Source organism: Haliotis asinina, chromosome 1, assembly GCF_037392515.1.
Source record: "Haliotis asinina isolate JCU_RB_2024 chromosome 1, JCU_Hal_asi_v2, whole genome shotgun sequence".
In the NCBI taxonomy this organism is placed as follows: domain Eukaryota; kingdom Metazoa; phylum Mollusca; class Gastropoda; order Lepetellida; family Haliotidae; genus Haliotis; species Haliotis asinina.
In genome coordinates this window covers 62,910,034-62,927,887 of record NC_090280.1, presented here as the reverse complement: position 1 = coordinate 62,927,887, position 17,854 = coordinate 62,910,034, and the positions used below count along the sequence as shown (strand labels likewise).

Below are 17,854 nucleotides of genomic sequence, written 5' to 3'. Positions count from 1 at the left end.
TACAGTCATCAATGAGGGACAGTGATAAAAATTCCCCAATGCAACCAAACTAGATAGACAGATCACAATCATAATCCATGTAACGTTTTCTCTCTCATATGTTCCTCAACACTGCACTAGAGACTCTATCTCGTATTTACCTGTACAGCATAATCAACTCTTTTACCATGACAAATGGACATTATTCCACATATCCCACACATTCTACTCTATATCGGATTCCAACTGACCTGCATTTCTCTGACCACTCTCCACCATCCCAACATACTCCTGGCAAATATTTCAAACTTCTTTGTACAAGGAACATAGTAACGACCTACCACTCCGCGCCTTGTGACCTACCTCGCCATAACATTTTCGTTGATTTAAAACTGCAAATCTGTTCGATTCTTTCTTGTCATTTATGGGGACCCGTGAAGGTCCGGGGTAGAAAAGGCCTTCAGCAGCCCATACTTGCCAAAAAAGGCGACTGTGCTTGTCGTAAGAGGGGACTAACGGGATCGGGTGATCAGGTTTGCTGACATGGTTGACAAATGTCGTTGCATCCCATCGTATTGCCTAGATTACTGCTCATGCTGTATAACATAAACCTGCGAGTAACTTGACAAGTTATCGAAATAGTATTATACATTTAACCAAACAGTTACAGAAAATTGCTGTGCGGCGTAAAACTAAACTCACTCATTCACTCACTTATGGTACTGTTTTACTGTCCTCGTGACTTGTCTCTTTTGATTTTTGTTAATTTGATGTATGGCTAATTCTTTGCATAAAAGTCGATGGCGGAGGGGATAGTGTAAATCCAGCTAGGGCCCATGCAGGTAACAAACGTAATGTACGTCACCATGGTCCCTAGTGTGGTGATCTACTTCCAGTTGTTGGCAATCTATAGCCCATTTTAACATTGTATTGTAATCTATAGTTAAACTGTTTTAGATTTAATTACTAGTCTTAAAGGGATATCTGTGATATACTAGTGGTTTTACTGTTCTTCGTCAACAGGGTTTTTGTTTCCATTTTTCTAGATATACAATGTAATTATTACTTATTCTCGTCACGATATAGTTGTAATATTGCCGATGGGACGATAATTATCACTTACTCACTCAACCAGAAATGTCACGTTCTTCAACAATCTGTTGAGTATATGTGACCATTCGTTTAGCTGTCGTAACACAGAATTATGCCCAAATCTCTCCCTGCACTTCTGAGAATTTGTTCCCTTAAAATACTCTTCACAAAAAGTAGGGGATCTTCATTTTTTTATATTTACCATTAAACATGTTTAGGATATTCATCGAAGTCAATCAATGTTGATATGATATTATTGAATGTTTTGAGAGTGCATCACCATTTTGTACCTCCTAAGAACCATAGATATTTGTAATGTATTAAGATCATTGGCGGATGGCATGTAATTTGCATGCATACGATTTTCATTTTAAAAAAACAAAAAAACACTAGAAACAAACACTAGCAAATGTGTGATGCAAGATGAGCGTCAAATTTAATGTTCTAATTGATTTCTCGACCTTCTTGAAAAAAATCAAAATCAAGAATGGGACCCGATGCACGTGCATGGGGCTACTGCGTTGTCCACGTGCATATCATGTTTTGTGTTTAGGGGTGTTAATAGAGGGAAATGTTGGTGCGTTCATAAGATGTCTGCCCTTGAAACATTTGTTAACGTTTACAGTTCCCATCCAAATTGAAAGTTCATGTTCCCCTACTTATTTTGAAGAGTTTAGATTTCTCACTTTATCATGTCTTTCATTTGGACTTCTTAAAGGTCCCATGCAACGTAAAACACAACTTTGTAGATTCCGATACCTTTCGCTATGCACTTACCGAGACAAATCATGAAAACGCCAATTCATCTTATAAAGTTGAAAAATACGCGATGAAAAAAGCCCGCGAAATCGGAGTTCAAACGATTCACTAATGCATCCATTTTTCTCGGATGACTGGATCTGACGGAAACTGGCGCAAACTTTTGTCAGTTTCAAGTCCTGCTCTGTACTTGGACGAATGACAGTTTCCAGCCGCTCAGTAGTTCACCATTTCCACTGAGATTAATTTTGATTGGATCGAACGCAAATTCAGAAAACGTGTATTTATAAAACCCTACATCACTATATACATTCTTTATGGATAACAACTTCTTCTAGTGAATATGATTTTTGCATATGATTCCATACCGAAACGACGCACCAAGTGCAAGAAATGAAGTTGTTATCCATAATGAATCATACTTTCCTGTGACTCGCCATACTTCTTTTAATGCCCATGAAACAGATCATCTTTCTATACACACAATGAGCCCTCAGCGTATCAGCAAATGAACCAGCCAATCGGAAGCCGTCGTTACACTTGAGTGCATCCCCACCCGTTAGGACTGGGTTCGGTCTCCCGAGGGCTTCGTTTCGAGGGAAGTAAGCCCAACTGTAAAATATTGTGGTGATTGTACGCTTATAATTTTATTTCTTTTTTTACAGGCAGTGATGTATATTATATGTCATGAATAAGTGATAATTGTGTTTTAATTATGTTTTATTGTTTGGTTGCATGTGACCTTTAACTCTATGCAGCAAAACATTGTCTGTCCTCACTACTGAGAAACTGAGGAAAGTCTTATCTGTTTCAATCTTCGCCATCCAAAAACGGTCATGGAATCCATCCTCAGTCGTGTCATAACTCTTCTGAAGGACAGTCTTAAATTCGTCATATTACCCCACATCAATTTGATCTCTCGTGATGTAAACTTGTGTCATCCTTGTGTCTTGTGCTTGTGTCTTATTTGTGGATCATCGTGACTGCAAAACCAAAACCGCGAAGTGAAACCAAGATTAAATTTTGACTCGCCATGTGCCAGCCAATCCTCTGCACTTTGTTCGCTACTAGGTTGGCACGGGGATTCGTACACCTTAGACCTTACACTATAAGGGACCGTTCATAATATATAGCTAGGGGAGGAAGTGTGTGCGTGTGTGGGGTGGTGGTGGTGGTGTGTGTGTGTGGTGGTGGGGGAAGGTGTTTGGGGGGTGGGGGGGTGGGTGGATGTCTTGTCATGTGCAAATTCAATGAACGCCGTCCCCACCTCCAGATCATGTGGTATAAAATCGATGACCCACCACCTCCCAAGAACAAAATGGGTAACATGGACGACATCACCTTAACTTCTACATTGAAGTTAGCCAATTAGAAAACGACATTTATGTGTGAGGTAAAATACACACACACACACACACACACACACACACACACACACACACACACACACACACACACACACACACACACACACTTTACACACTTCACACTCAATGTGGCTCTGATAGACTTAGATTCCATATCAAACCTTAACCATATACGAACACGGAATAGTAGTCGCCTCCTTCAACAAATACTGGGGTTTACTCTAACAGAACAAGAATGGGCGTCACTAGTGATGGGTTAGAACAATACACGTATGACTATCGGGTTTCCTGTCCCACCAGAAGAACACTCCACGACAAAGCCTTAGCGTTAGAGGAAAACGCCAGGTGATCTTGGAATCAATCGATTAAAAACTCGTCTTTCAACGCGCTTGATTGAGTATGACCTCACCTTGAACAGTTTTAGCTGTATTAGATATAGCACTGCTCGATTATAAGGAGCTTATTAAGACACAACCATTCTTTGAAATATTGATATATTCAAACAAGCGTCTCAAAAGCAACATATTGTTACAGATCCTTTGACCATAATCATCGGAAGACTTGTGTTGCTTGCCTGACTGTAGTAATTGCTTCGTCAACAATAAACTTACACGAGCTAAGGCTCGTCGGTGCGTAGAGCAATGTAAACGAACGAGTTGGAAACAGTTTGTTTCTAAAATAAATACACGCACTCAGCTTAGCAAAGTGTGCGATATGATGCGCAAAATCAAAGGTAAAGGTTCCGGTGCAACATCTCAAGATCTGAAAAGATCATTGCTAACAAATTGGGCGAAAGGATCATTCAGAATTCTTGTGATACTGAATTTCAAAAATACCAGAACCAACAGGAAAAGAGTTTTAAGTCTGATAACTCAGAATGACTGAGTGAGTTGAATTTTACCCCGCACTCAGCAATATTCAAGCTATCTGGCGGCGGCCTGTAGATAATCGAGTCTGTACCAAGTCTGTACCAGACAATCCAGTGATCAACAACATGAGCATCGATCTGCGCAAATGGAACCGATGCCACGTGTCAACGAAGTCAGCGAATCTGACCACCCGACCCCGTTAGTCGCCTCTTACGGCAAGCATGGGTTGCTGAAGGTCTATTCTACCCCGGGACCTTCACGGATAACTCAGAAGATTATGAATGAACCTTTTTCCCTTAGTGAATTACAAGAAGTTCTTCAGAAAGTTCATGATACAGCACCAGGGCCTGATGATATACATTACCAATTACTGAAACACCTACCTGATGAATCTGTAATCACTTTAATAAATATTTTCAATAATATCTGGGATATTGGAAACTTCCCCCCTTCCTGGCATGATGCAATGATTATACCAGTGCCAAAAAAAGCCCAGGATCATACAGATCCTAGTAATTACCGCCCTATAGCTCTAACTAGCTGTGTCTGTAAGACCATGGAACGTATGATACCTCGACTCGTCTGGTATCTAGAATCAAACATAATCACCTGTTTTAAGTCACCATTTAGATATATCTATGGCTTTGGAGGTTATTGTTGTTTGTTGGCTTCCAAGCCACTCTGGTATAAGAGGTAACTCTATAGTAGGTTCCATAGCTAAAGGAGCTCTACAAAGTTCAGTTACTAACACTACGCTCCCCTTTTCTGACCTCAAACCTGCTATTCGACAATATATAACAGATCAGTGGCAGCAGAGTTGGGATGATCAAGTCTCAAATAAGCTTCATTCCATCAAACCCAATATTGGGCGGAATCCATTTACTGGACTTAGTCGTCAAGATGAGGTTCTGCTTCGGCGATGTCGCGTCGGCCTTAGTTACTATACACATTCCTTTCTCTTGAAAGGTGAAGATCCAAAATTTTGCATCCCAGGCCATAGACCGATTACTATCAAACGCAATTTGCTTGAATGTGTTGACTTTTCCCATATTAGAGAGCGTTTTTATGACGATGTTCCTACTTTATGTGCATTTTTTAACAGAGTTTATAGCCACTTAATTTTAGCATATTTAAAAGAAATCAAACTATATGAAAAATACAACTTATATTTCAGAGATCAGTGTCTACCCTTGCATTTGATGCTTAACTGATATTTTAGTGATTTTCGACAACACTTTTACTATTTTTTCTCGCTGCGAATGGCTGCAATATTGCTGATGCGGCGTTAAGCAACATTCTTTCATTCATTCATTCAACAATAAACATTGTCATCACTCAACTTCCAAGAAAAAAAGTTCATACAGTGATACGCCCATAGGCTTTACCAGCAAGTCTGGGCAAACTTTAATTTGACTGTAGTTTCTTATGCATGTAGAGTTTATTGTCTCAGTAGTATACAGATTAAATACATATAAGGTTTGTATGATCATGTCATTTACCTCTACAGCAAATAAAACTTCACCGAAGAATCGTTACCAAGTCGAAACCCATATAGAGTGAGTGACTGGATATTTAACGTCACATCGGCAATATATTGTGACGAAAACAATTTTTTTTCAGTTAAAGCAATTTTGTTACAAAAACATTATCTAAATGAGGATAATTTTTGTTTAAAAATCTGATACTTATTTACACTGAAATATGAAGTGGGTAAACCTAAGATACCGTGAACAGTGGGGAATAGGACAACTTGGGGCTTTAGACCGGTGTCACTTTAATGTAGTATGTTTGCAATCTTACAGCCTGTTTTTCATATTGCGTTGTCTTTTGTAGATAAAACATTTTAGATTTACACACTAGTTTTACATTTATACTGTAGTAGCTTTTTTGAGTTTTTGTGTTTTTGTTCCTTTTCATAATTTACATATATGTATGGTGAATGTAAGACTTGTTTTAGTCACGGCTTGACCGAAGTACTGTTTATGTGACTGAAAATGGTCAGTTACTCACTCACTCATTCACTCATCGACAGGGTCTGGCGGTTTGCTGTTCCTCAAAGCATTTCACATGGAACGTATGCGGCGATAATTGAGAGAGCCATCCGTTCACAAAACTGAACATGTGCCGATTTGATGTGGCACTTGCTCGGCTGACACTTGTTTCCTTACCGACGATCCTACAGAACCTAAAAACCTGAACCTTGGCATTGAAACTACGTCACACATCCATGGTTCTTATCGTGTAAAGCTGGCAGACTTGGCACTGTACGTATCCCAAATGCATCAATCTATTATGATGATGATCGCTGGATAGTCTGGTTCATACTTGACTATTTACAGACCGCCATACCCTGGAATACTGGTGGGTGTGGCTTAAAACAACAAAGCAACCAATCAACTTGTCGCAATACTGTTTGCATTCTTAGATATCACACATGTGTGTAATATGACAATTTACTGTACATTTTCGGTTCTGATGAAGGGCATGGAGCAGATTCTAAGATAATCTGTTCTAAGATAACCTGTTCATAAATACAATACTGGACTTCATGGAGTTGGTTGACTAACGGCCATAATAATTAGAATCTAAACACCGGAAGTAATGCTACAGTCTAAATGGGTGTAATAATTTGTTGAACCGATAATTCAATCAAATCGATTTGAACGAAAATTGAAGCACTGAAGCACTGATGCTAACATTATTTGTTAAACGTATTTGCAGTTTTAAGAAAAGATATGTTCGTAATTCCAGTACCAGAATGACGACTACTGTTGGACCGTAACTACCGCAGCGCTCCAGTCGGGCAAGGGGCGCAACTCCGGGAATGTTCCCCATTCCAACATGAACATTTATAAGTAGCTCTTGTTTCCATCCAACATATAATGAAACACATTTAGGGTTACAATGTCCAGTAAACAATAGAATCATGTATTATTGAGAAATAATCAGTGGATACAAGCAATAAAGGTAGGCATGCTAAGCTAACAACATCATTAAGACCGGAGGATTTCGATCCGTTCATCTACACCAAAATCACCGTGTACCGTCAGATTCTCCAGGCTATGTAAAAGTTGTACTGCCTTGGAGAAAGGATGTTCCTGCTGAAGACGGTCCTACTTCTCACTCTTGGAATAGCTGTAACGTGTAAGTACGAAGCTTTGCTGGAATAATGCTAAACGCGGCGTAAAAATATACTCACTCGCTCAAACTCTTTTTATGAAGGTTTGGCACTGATACAGACAGGTCTTTACCGTTTACGATGCATTTTAAATAAGAGTCCATGAACGTAGTATTTTGGGGAATACGTCTTTGATGCAATCATGCACGTTTGGGAATTGAATTTCGATATCTGGCAGAGCTAGTATCTTACTGGTGTTCTAGTGAGTGGGTTTAGTTTCACGCCGCACTCAGAAATATGCCAGCTATATGGCGTCAGTCTGTACATTGTCGAGTCTGGCCCGGACAATCCAACGATCATCAGTATTAACATCGATATACGCAACTGATGAACCGATGACATGTATCCCTTCCTGTAACATACACTGACAAGCAGACCCGCAAATGATCACTGTTGGATTATCATAAAGCTATGATTGCCATTGGAAAACTAACATTTGCTTACGATGACTCAGGTAATCAGGCAAAGCACCATCCATGGGCATCTCATCCTTCAGGCTTATGATCAACGTAACTCGCCACGGGCCACCTCAATATCATTAGGGTTTATACCAAGCTGGCAGAGTTGAAGGAACCCACTGACACGGCCAATCATGCTTCCAACAAGTTTACCTGTCTGGTTCCTTTTATGAACTGTTTCCTTTCTCAGGTATCCCCAATAATCTAGCCTTGGGTAAGCCAACTAGTTCTTCGACCTTCGGAAATACGAAAGACAGAGCAGTAGACGGCAATAGAGAATCCCATTTTTACAAGAACTCGTGCTGGGAGAGCCAAGAAGGGGACATGCAACCCTATTGGATGGTTGACCTTCAAAGCGACTTCTTATTGGATTACATTACAATAACTAACAGGGGGGATTGTTGTGGTAAGGCCACATAACGTTCTTTGAGATAGAAAAATGACCGTAGAAATGTTCAGTGTGCAGCTACCCGATATACATATTTTCCATTGCAGCACAGGACAGTTTCATGACCGTGAATCTTGCGTTATAAGTTTATTGACGACATATGTTCATTGTTTGTTTTCCTGAAATGATATAATCACAGTCGGACTGCTTCCACATTCCTGGTGACAAAACTGGTAAAATTCCAAGCATGAATGAATACATGAGCATATTATCTCACGACTGAAATCCTTTAGTGTACTCATAAATTTGCATAATTCAGACAGTTTAATTTTAAGTACATACTCGCTCTTACTTACCTTAAAGAAATAACCATCAATACCATTGGCTCAAAATGGTTATTAAACGTATAGGTTCACCTCAGCATCCAGTTGAGTCAGTTCTAAGATACGTGAAATGATGATTAATACTTGTAATTGCTAGGTTCATAGACTACTTTGGACATCTTTCCCGACACGTCTATGTTGTAGGCCGTTATAGCATTCTGCATTTTATATAAATATGATGCCACCCGCTTTCACTATGACTTACTTAGGTGCCTTGTACGATACAAGTGTCGTCCAATGGTGAATTTATTTTGATGTTTATGTCGTACACAACAAGAGAGGACGTTGAGCATATATACGTACATAAAGAATTTTCTGTTTCACGTTTCTTTTATTCTTTGATTCAACGTTTCGGGACCTGGACCTCCCCTATCGTCAGGTAAACAGTTAAGTGCACCCATGACGTCACAATGCTGTGACGACTTAATACAGATGGAGGTCATAACGGTTAACATGGCTAATAGGAATACATGGTATTCATATATGCATGGTTATATAAAATATCGTTTACTGCAAACTTCTTGGGTTAATTCCTAAAAGTACAGATACGTACTTCACAAAATTCTTGGATTTTAATTTATAAATGTAAGACTATAAAGTAAGTACACTGTGTACATAGAAATTATGGTTTATACATGGGTACAGCGTTTTCATGAAACAGTGACGAAGGTATGATATTGTCTATTGTTTTATCAACCATACACAGGTGAAGTGCATATCCTGATTGGTCATTTTGTACGTATGATGAAGATAGCTTCTATCATCTTGTATTTCCTTTATACCTCATTACTTTTTTGTCATTACCCTGTTTTGCGTTGGTTTAACTTTCCCAGCCATTTTCATGATTAGGGGTATTCACAATGTGGTAAGAAACTGCAGATTGCAGATTGTCGACTGAAGTCTTGCGTTTTTCACATGTGTAGCCACTGGTCTGCCTGTCTCACCAATGTAGATGTCACCTCAGTCACATTTCAGTTTATACACACAGCCTTTTGGACTGACTGTCACAGCAAAAATAACTTGGTTTCCGTTCTTGCGGAAACCTGATGGATACTGGGTAATGTAGGTTTCCGCTAGGTTTCAGTTTCAGGAAACGCGCAATGAGAGTTTCCGCATAGTTTCCACAACTGAAACTAACAAGTGTTAGTTTCCGTCATGTTTCCGTCAACTGAAACTGTAGTTGGAAGTTTCCATTTAGTTTCAGTTTACTGAAACCTTTATAGCTGGAGTGAGTAAGTTTCTGGTCTTGCGGAAACCTTGTGGATCTTGGGTAATGTAGGTTTCCGCTAGGTTTCTGTACAAGGAAGATGACAATGAGAGTTCGCTTAGTTTAGAAAGCTGAAATATGTTGTATTATCTTGCTATATTTATTACATATTTATTTGAACAAAAAACAAACGCTGGAAATATTATGATCCAACTGTTTCATTTCTTAGAAAAGCTCACATTTTAATGCAACAGGGCAGTTGCAGTAGTACACAATTCTCTGTATTAAGAAACTGGGGCGCTCAGAGAAGAGTAACAGAATTCTCTGCACACAAGCATTGCTCAGGAAGTAGGCACACTGAATGAAGACGAGCTAGCCAGTACACAAAGTGCTTTGTTCTTCTGTAGATGTTTGTTGGTGTATGCGAGTCCTGGTTAATATCTGGCGAAACATCTGAATCCGAATCAATCAGGCTCTCACATTGTGGTGGTAATAGCTCGCAAACCTTGAATGTGCTGTTAATATCTTGGTCACTGTCAGTGTCTGGAAAGGAAATGGACATTCAGTTTGAATCATCAATTCAACTGAGAGACAATTCAATGAATGAAACACAGCAATATATATGATAATGCAGATAACATGTATTACAAATATTAAATACGTATTACCATTTGCTCACTTTCAGTTATTACAGTTACATGTATGATACATACATTAAATATATTAAACATGGATAGCAAAGTGACAGTGCAAACTCGATTTTTAGTGAAATCTATAAATTCTTTGATGACTAACCTGATGAAACATTTGTCATTCACCCGAAAAATCTTTACAAACTAACAAACATCTTGTTACGGAGATGGAGATAACGTGTTTTTCTTGAAACAGACGTCTGGCAGTGAGGACAGAAAAGCCGTATTTCTCCTGGAATTTAAAATATATGTATATATTATGCTTGAATCCATGTACGTTACACTTTGAGTGAGGTCAAAAAGGTTTGTTGTATGTATTAACATAGTGTCAGCTTCATTATAAAGCTATATGAATAATATTGTTATAAAAGAGATTCCCTTACCGGGCATCATTCTCCGAGTTTGTTGGTCCACAATCCATATCTGTAAATCAAATAACTGACACAACGATTCTTTCAGAAATATGAAACTTGAGGTGTGATGATAATGTCAATGCATTGTAGGGCTAACACATGCAAGGGACAAGGTTTTAATGGTTATAAAACAAATATCAAACCATGAAACTGATTAACTGGTACAACTGGATACACAGAACTGACACAGAACATAAGATACTAGATAATTTGATGAACTAATAAATGTATGATGTGACTTGGTTGAAATATTTCTGAAGTACAGATTATATGAATAGATATAACGAAGACATATATGCGGAATATCTCTGGGTACCCATGTTAAAACAAATATTGTAGAAACCAACCATATTTCAGAAACGTATTTCTCGTGATTTTAGGTTGTTTTTCTTGACAATTACTTGTCGCAATGTCCACAAAGAACTGTGTCCCTGCAGCAGAAAGTGCCACGAATAGTCTACAGAAATTATGCATGTACAAATCATAGCCAAAGGTTCAGTGGGATTGTGCTTCATTCTTCATTCACATTGACAAATGAATTAAGGTTTCAAAGAAATTGTGACACATCACCAAATTATATTAGTAATAGTAGTAAAGTTAACTTAAAGGGTAGATAGGGATAGTAGATCTGGGTGTATAACTGAAAAGAACAAACAATGTTGTGAGCACAGTGCGTAAATTACTTACATGGTACGTGTGTGTGTGGGGGGGGTCCATCCAGCAGAAATATATCCGGATACTACCTTCTCCTGACAGGATTTTAGAAAATAACTTATTTGCCACAATAAAGTTTCCCATGAGTGCTAAATCAGTAGGACTCATGACGCACGGGCATGTTAAAGTAAGGTGAACATGTTTTCACAATTAATCACTGTTAATAATCACAAGGTCTACATATTGATGCTTGACACTGAGAAAAAGCAATCAGTGACGCTAATGCGATGAAAAGACTGCTAAAACCATAACTGCTCACTGTTGTCACTTTGAGTACTTACATTCAATCCGCTGAATTCCACTTTTCACACTCCCCTTTGATGTCGGCAATGTAAACAAATAAACGAATGGCGACAGGATCACGTCCACGCGAGACTATCTAATTGTTAACAAAACAACTCACAACAGGGTGTACCTTCCTCTTTTGTTGTAGAACGAGGAAATCTACTATCAAATGGTCACATTAGATTTGTTTAAAAAAACACAATGACAAAACTGTCTATTTCCCGTGAGTGTTAGCGAGACGCCATCTTGTTTGGCGGGTAGGAACAAATTTGTTTTCCTAGCAATTATTTTTCAAAACTTTAAGCATAAGATGGCTGCGTCGTGTAAACTTTGCCATGGCCACCTCACTTTCCCCAAAAGCACTCGACGAAAGAATTCGCGACTTGGAGAAGAAAGCAGAGAACGGATGCGAGCAACTCGGAGTACCTCGGATATGTCAGGTAAGACCGAGGGTATTTTATTGTAAATAACGTTTAAAGAAATATTGCGTTAATGACAGAAATCCGGTTAGATTATAAAGTTTATCCCGCGAATGTATATTTTCGCTCGTATTATTTTTAAATGTTATCGTTAAATCTAAGTAAAATAGGCCTGAAAAATAAGTTTGTTTATATTCCATTTCAACAGATCGACATGGTATAGAATACACCAAGCTTGTATTTGTAACTAACTCTCTTAGTACTAACCACAAGTATTTATTTAAGTTTAAAGGGGCAGACTTTTGATTTTAGTGCTCCTGTTAATAGTTTGCAAATTTTAGCGTTGCAACTCGGTTAACACTTGTACAAAAGGTGTGTGTGTGGGGGGGGGGGGGGGGGATGAATTACGATCTGCATCAAAAAGATCCGCCATATGTAGTGGTTCACTCATGGGTTTACTGGGTATTGCAAGATGTATTTCACCAATTCAGATATATTTTAAAGAATGATAAAAATGATGGGCTTTTACAATGGCAACATTTCGGTGTAATTTATTAAATGCAATCCTGGATCATTAGTGAAATGTAATTGTTTACCCCCAAATTCGCTCAGAGGGGTCAGATGTGTTTCTGAACTATTTGAGGCAAACACTAAATTCATATAAGAAACTGTTAGCTCTGCGTAGGATACATTTAAAATTTCATGTAATTTTTCAATAATTTAATACATACGTGTTGAGCATAATCATATATATATACCTGTTATATTTAACGTATTTGATTTAATCTTTTAGGCTGTTGTGAGAAAAATCTGGACACGACTGCTCCTGGAGGATCACCCTCGTCTATCGAAGGTATGTGCTCATGTTACTAGGTAATTTTACTTTGAATATTTCATTAATTCACTTCCCTACGTACGTTTTCTCAAAATGAAAAATACATGAAAGTATCATTTGCAAATGGATTTGAATAGCCGGTAAACTAAATCAGTTTAACATTACACCTGTGTGAGATTGCCATCAAACTGACCCCTTGATTTTACAATGCTTAATTGCTGCAAGGTTATGTCATGTGATATAACTAAACTTCTTTTATCATGATCTTTATGTCAGTTGTTCACTTACCGGTTGCATAACTTTGGCAAACAGGATGTACATAGAATTTGCACGAAATAACACAAAGGATGGTTAGCCTTTTTGGAAGTTATTTTAAATCATTTAACTACAAAATGGTAAGCTTTCAGAACAATATATGTATTCAAAGTTATAAATCTGCAGTTTACTTGGTTGTATAATTTTCACTGACGATCGTTAATTTTAATAGACATTGTGTTGAATGCATGATTGCATGAAGTGCAAGAAAAATGACATTTGTTTTTATTTCAGTAAAGCCGATGACGAGGACTCTATGAATATAGTAGTCAAAGAAACAAGTGACTATATCACGACCAAGGATGGTCAATAGGATCTTGTGAAGGTAATTTTCACTCACCTGCCTGTCATTATAAATAGTTAATGATTTAATTAATAGTGTAAAGACAGATTTATGGATGTTAACTTCAGTAACCAAGCCAGCATGGCATATATAAATACCTTTGCCTAACAGATGAACTAAAATGTGTGAAACAAACTGTATAGTACTTTAAACATTTATTTTCAGAAGCGCTTTGTAGAGTGTGGCGGAACAGGCGTGATGATCTCAGTAGACAAGAAACCGGAAAGAAAGTGTCACACAGAACAGCAGCAAAAAAACAAAAAAAACCCAAAAAGAATGAAATCCGTAAGTATATCTATTCGAATAATAACATGTAACAATTCTTCTCATTACAATGTGTGACAGATTCTAAGTTCCGGAAATGTACATTTAAAATGTTTATGGATTATTGCTTTTTACATTCTTAAGATATGTAACACATGATTCAGATCATAATTTCATAAATCATAACATAAGAATCAAGTCAGTTAATGGTGATATATAAACATGTTATTACACTTCAGTGACTTCATGTCACTTCAGAGCAACAGATTGTGTGTCCATAAGAAAATAGGATATGTCATTAAATGTGATGAACTGCTTAACTTGTGTTGGGGTGATTAATGAAGTAAATAATTTTTCACGACACTTCCTTTTTAATAATTTGCAATCCATCTTGGCATTATGGTTTATCTGTTGATTGATTTTTGTTTAATTTTCAGAAAATTGCACTGCGCATGAAAAGCCTGAAAACTATTTACTGGCCAGATCGGCGAAAGGAAAGGGTTTCAACTATACTTACCTTGGAAATGACTTCACCAGTTGTGAGTGATGAAGAAGATGCCAATTCATTGCTCTCTTACCCCTTTACCTGGGAATCTAAACTCAAGATGTCTGCACTGGACTCAGCCACAATTTTCAACGCCACCACCAAAGCTAAGACCAACATGAAGACCAGGATGCGGCATCCAACCACAATGACAGAGATATCCGCTCAAGGATGCCCAAGTGGGCTAGTAAATAGCTAATCGATCACATGAACGTAATTTTATCTGTGATCAATTAAATTTGAATTATTCTCAATGTAAAACTTTAATAATTTTGATATTCTGATTGTATTTCAATTAATACAATTTTATTCAATCTTAATTTTTATCTATTTTCCAAGAGACCTTTATATGCTTTAAATACATTTTTTGTACTTTCAATGTAACCTAAGTTCTTTATTGCATTTTATTTCATTGTTGTATTGTATTGCATGGTGTGTGTTATTATATGTTTAGCATTGACTGACTGGGGTGTGTTTTTCTGTGTGAGCGTGAGGAGGTGCAGGAGGAGTCAAGGGATGCAACTGTTATAGCATGTTTTTAGAAATATTTTTGTCATAAGTGACAAATATTGATCTGTTATCTAGTGCTATATCTTTTTATTATTTATTAGATATATGTTTGATCCATATTTGTCTGAAAATAAAACAGTGAATCTTATTGTATCTTTTGTTTTTCTTTATGTATACGTGATGATTGTACACAAACTCCTTATATTTTCTTTGCCAACCAGGAGTAACAAGAATGTTATATGCAATGACACACATTGAATGACTCCTGTGAACCCGAGTAAATGAAATGCTGTGGAAAGTTTTCTGGCAACAGAAACTCTGCGGAAACCTGATGAAGTCTTGGTGACTGAAACCCTGCGGAAACCTGATGGATCTCTAACTTAACTGAAACTCAACGGAAACTTGTTGGAGCATGGGTAACGGATACCGTGCGGAAACCCTTAGAAAGTGGGTAATTGACAGTTTCCGTCATTGCGGAAACTCAGTGTAAAAGAACGGAAACTCACTGGATTCTTGTTGGAAACTTAAGTTTCAGTCCACTTTCCATCAGGTTTCCGCACTGCGGAAACCAGGTTATTTTTGCTGTGTGTAGCATCTAACGAAGATTTCAGGGTTTGCCAGACAAGAAGATAGTGGCCATACTCATTGCTACATGTTAAATGCCAATTAAGTATATCATACATATGTACACTAATATAACCCCTCCTACTGTATAACCAGTGTTACTTGAAATAATCTTGAATGGAATCTAAGATCTTATTTCCACACTTTGTTTTGGTATATAAGGTCAGTTCAGATGTTTCCTTAGTATGGTGAAGACTACATGTAACTGAAGTCCTGCATTAACAACTGATTTTTGGCAACCCACTGGTAAATATTTCTGGCATCATTGGTAACAAATCCCTTCAAACTTTCAGGTGACCGGATGCATGACTTAAAGATTGAGGTCTTCACAGATGACCCTATCCAGAACCCACTGGTTCCCTCACAACTGTGTTTCATGTATGACGGACCAATGCCTACTGGCGCAACAGAAAATATATCATGTTCTTGTACTGCCCAGGGGCGTTATGTCAGAATCCAGAGTCTGGACAGACGGCCGGAGCGTGACCGACTAACACTGTGTGAAGTTGAAGTGTTTGAGAGAACGCAACCAGGGTGTAAGTAAATGACGTTTAACATGGTGATAGGTATTGAGCCTTTGAGCCGAGTCAAGTTTCCGAGTCCAAGGGGTAATGATTCGGGAAAGGATGACACCTTATCCCATCTTTCCCATCCCAACAAGCCTCGGAAAAAAATGTAGACACAAGTATCCACCTGAAAAAGGTACACAACGACCAAACCAAAACGGGACTGCAGCAGTCTACACTTGCACCGATGATGCATGATGCGTCAAAGTTTGAGACGCTCTTCACATGCACCCTTGAAACCGTTTAGCAAGACTCAGAATCACCGAGTGGATACTGTTTTCCGATTATGTATGGTACAGAGTTTGTTTAGTTCCGTACCTGGTCTCAATTTGTCCATTCAGTAGTGCACTTACTATAATCACTGACCCTATCGAAGAATTCTTACGAAAATAGGTTCCTCCTCTCGTTTTGGCCCATCGTTTTGGCATATTCCATTTTAATGATTTTCTTCGAATTTTCACTCAGTAGGGAGTATGTATTTTGTGCATTCGTGAAGGCCCAATGTGTTCTCCTCATTGAAATTATTCAGCCTCAACGGGAGACCCAGGGACTGCATATTTCTTATCTGTGAAAGCTAGATCGATCCGTGGACCTTGCCCACCAGGATGAAGAGTTTGTAATGCCCCTTTTAGTTTCTGTTATGAAGTCTCAAAAGGCCCTTCTACTGTGTCTTATCTCCATATCTCGTATCTACGAAGGTCAGGGGTAGAATAGGCCTTCAGCAACCCATGCTTGCCATTAAAGGCGACTAAGAGGAGACTAGCGGGATCGGGTGTTCAGGCTCGCTGACTTGGTTGACACATGTCATCGGTTCCCAATTGCGCAGATCGATGCTCATGTTGTTGATCACTGGATTGTCTGGTCCAGACTCGATTATGAACAGACCGCCACCATATAGCTGCAATATTGCTGAATGCGGCATAAAACTAAACTCACTCACTCGTATCTACGAACAATCATAACAGTGTTCCCTGTACCTCATCTGGTTGTCCTGTCCCAATCTTTATGATTTGAATGCTGCCATGAAGTGAGATTACTACTTTAAACTACTGGGGGAACATTTAAATGTTATTGAGCTAAAGTCCAAAAACCAGTACAAACTTTGTCATCAAGAGTTTGAGCATTTTTATTGTATTTGTTGAGCTCTTTCTTTAACTGTCTTTATAGGTTTCAACACCAGACTTCAGCGCTTGGTGGGAACCAGGTATGTTGGGGATGTTGTCCCAGTTGATGTCACATCTGCCGCTGAGTACAGCATCAACTGCAGCTACAACATAACCTGCTTCGGCTTCAACTACAACTACAACACCGACGAATGTGGGCTTAGAGTGGGATCTGCAAATGCATCAAACGCTGATCACTGGTTCTACTTCATCCATCGCCTATGTCACTTAGAGGAGGACTGAAAGATGCACAATAACATTTCGTTACCTCCATTGTACACTATAAAGCATTGCTTCTCAGAAGCGTCCTCCTTGCCCATCAGGACGACGGCAACAGGCCATTGACGGTTTATGTTCCAGAAACTTTTTAGAATCATGTACACTTTTCGTTGACGGAGTTGACCTTTGTTTCACTCCCTAACTACCTATGTACTTGGGGGTCATCTGGGAAATTATATGTGGCGTTTCTCTCGTTTAATTCCACAGT

At 38.5% G+C, this 17,854-nt stretch overlaps 1 protein-coding gene across 1 annotated transcript; it reads left to right on the top strand.

Moving 5' to 3' along the window:
- Positions 1–7,655: 7,655 nt before the first annotated feature.
- LOC137274327 (fucolectin-like) lies at positions 7,656–17,610 on the top strand. Its single transcript, XM_067807476.1, has 4 exons — positions 7,656–7,698; positions 7,893–8,108; positions 15,932–16,174; positions 17,372–17,610. Exons 1-4 carry the CDS (start codon positions 7,656–7,658, stop codon positions 17,608–17,610), a joined length of 741 nt encoding a protein of 246 aa, XP_067663577.1.
- The last annotated feature ends 244 nt before the right edge of the window (positions 17,611–17,854 follow it).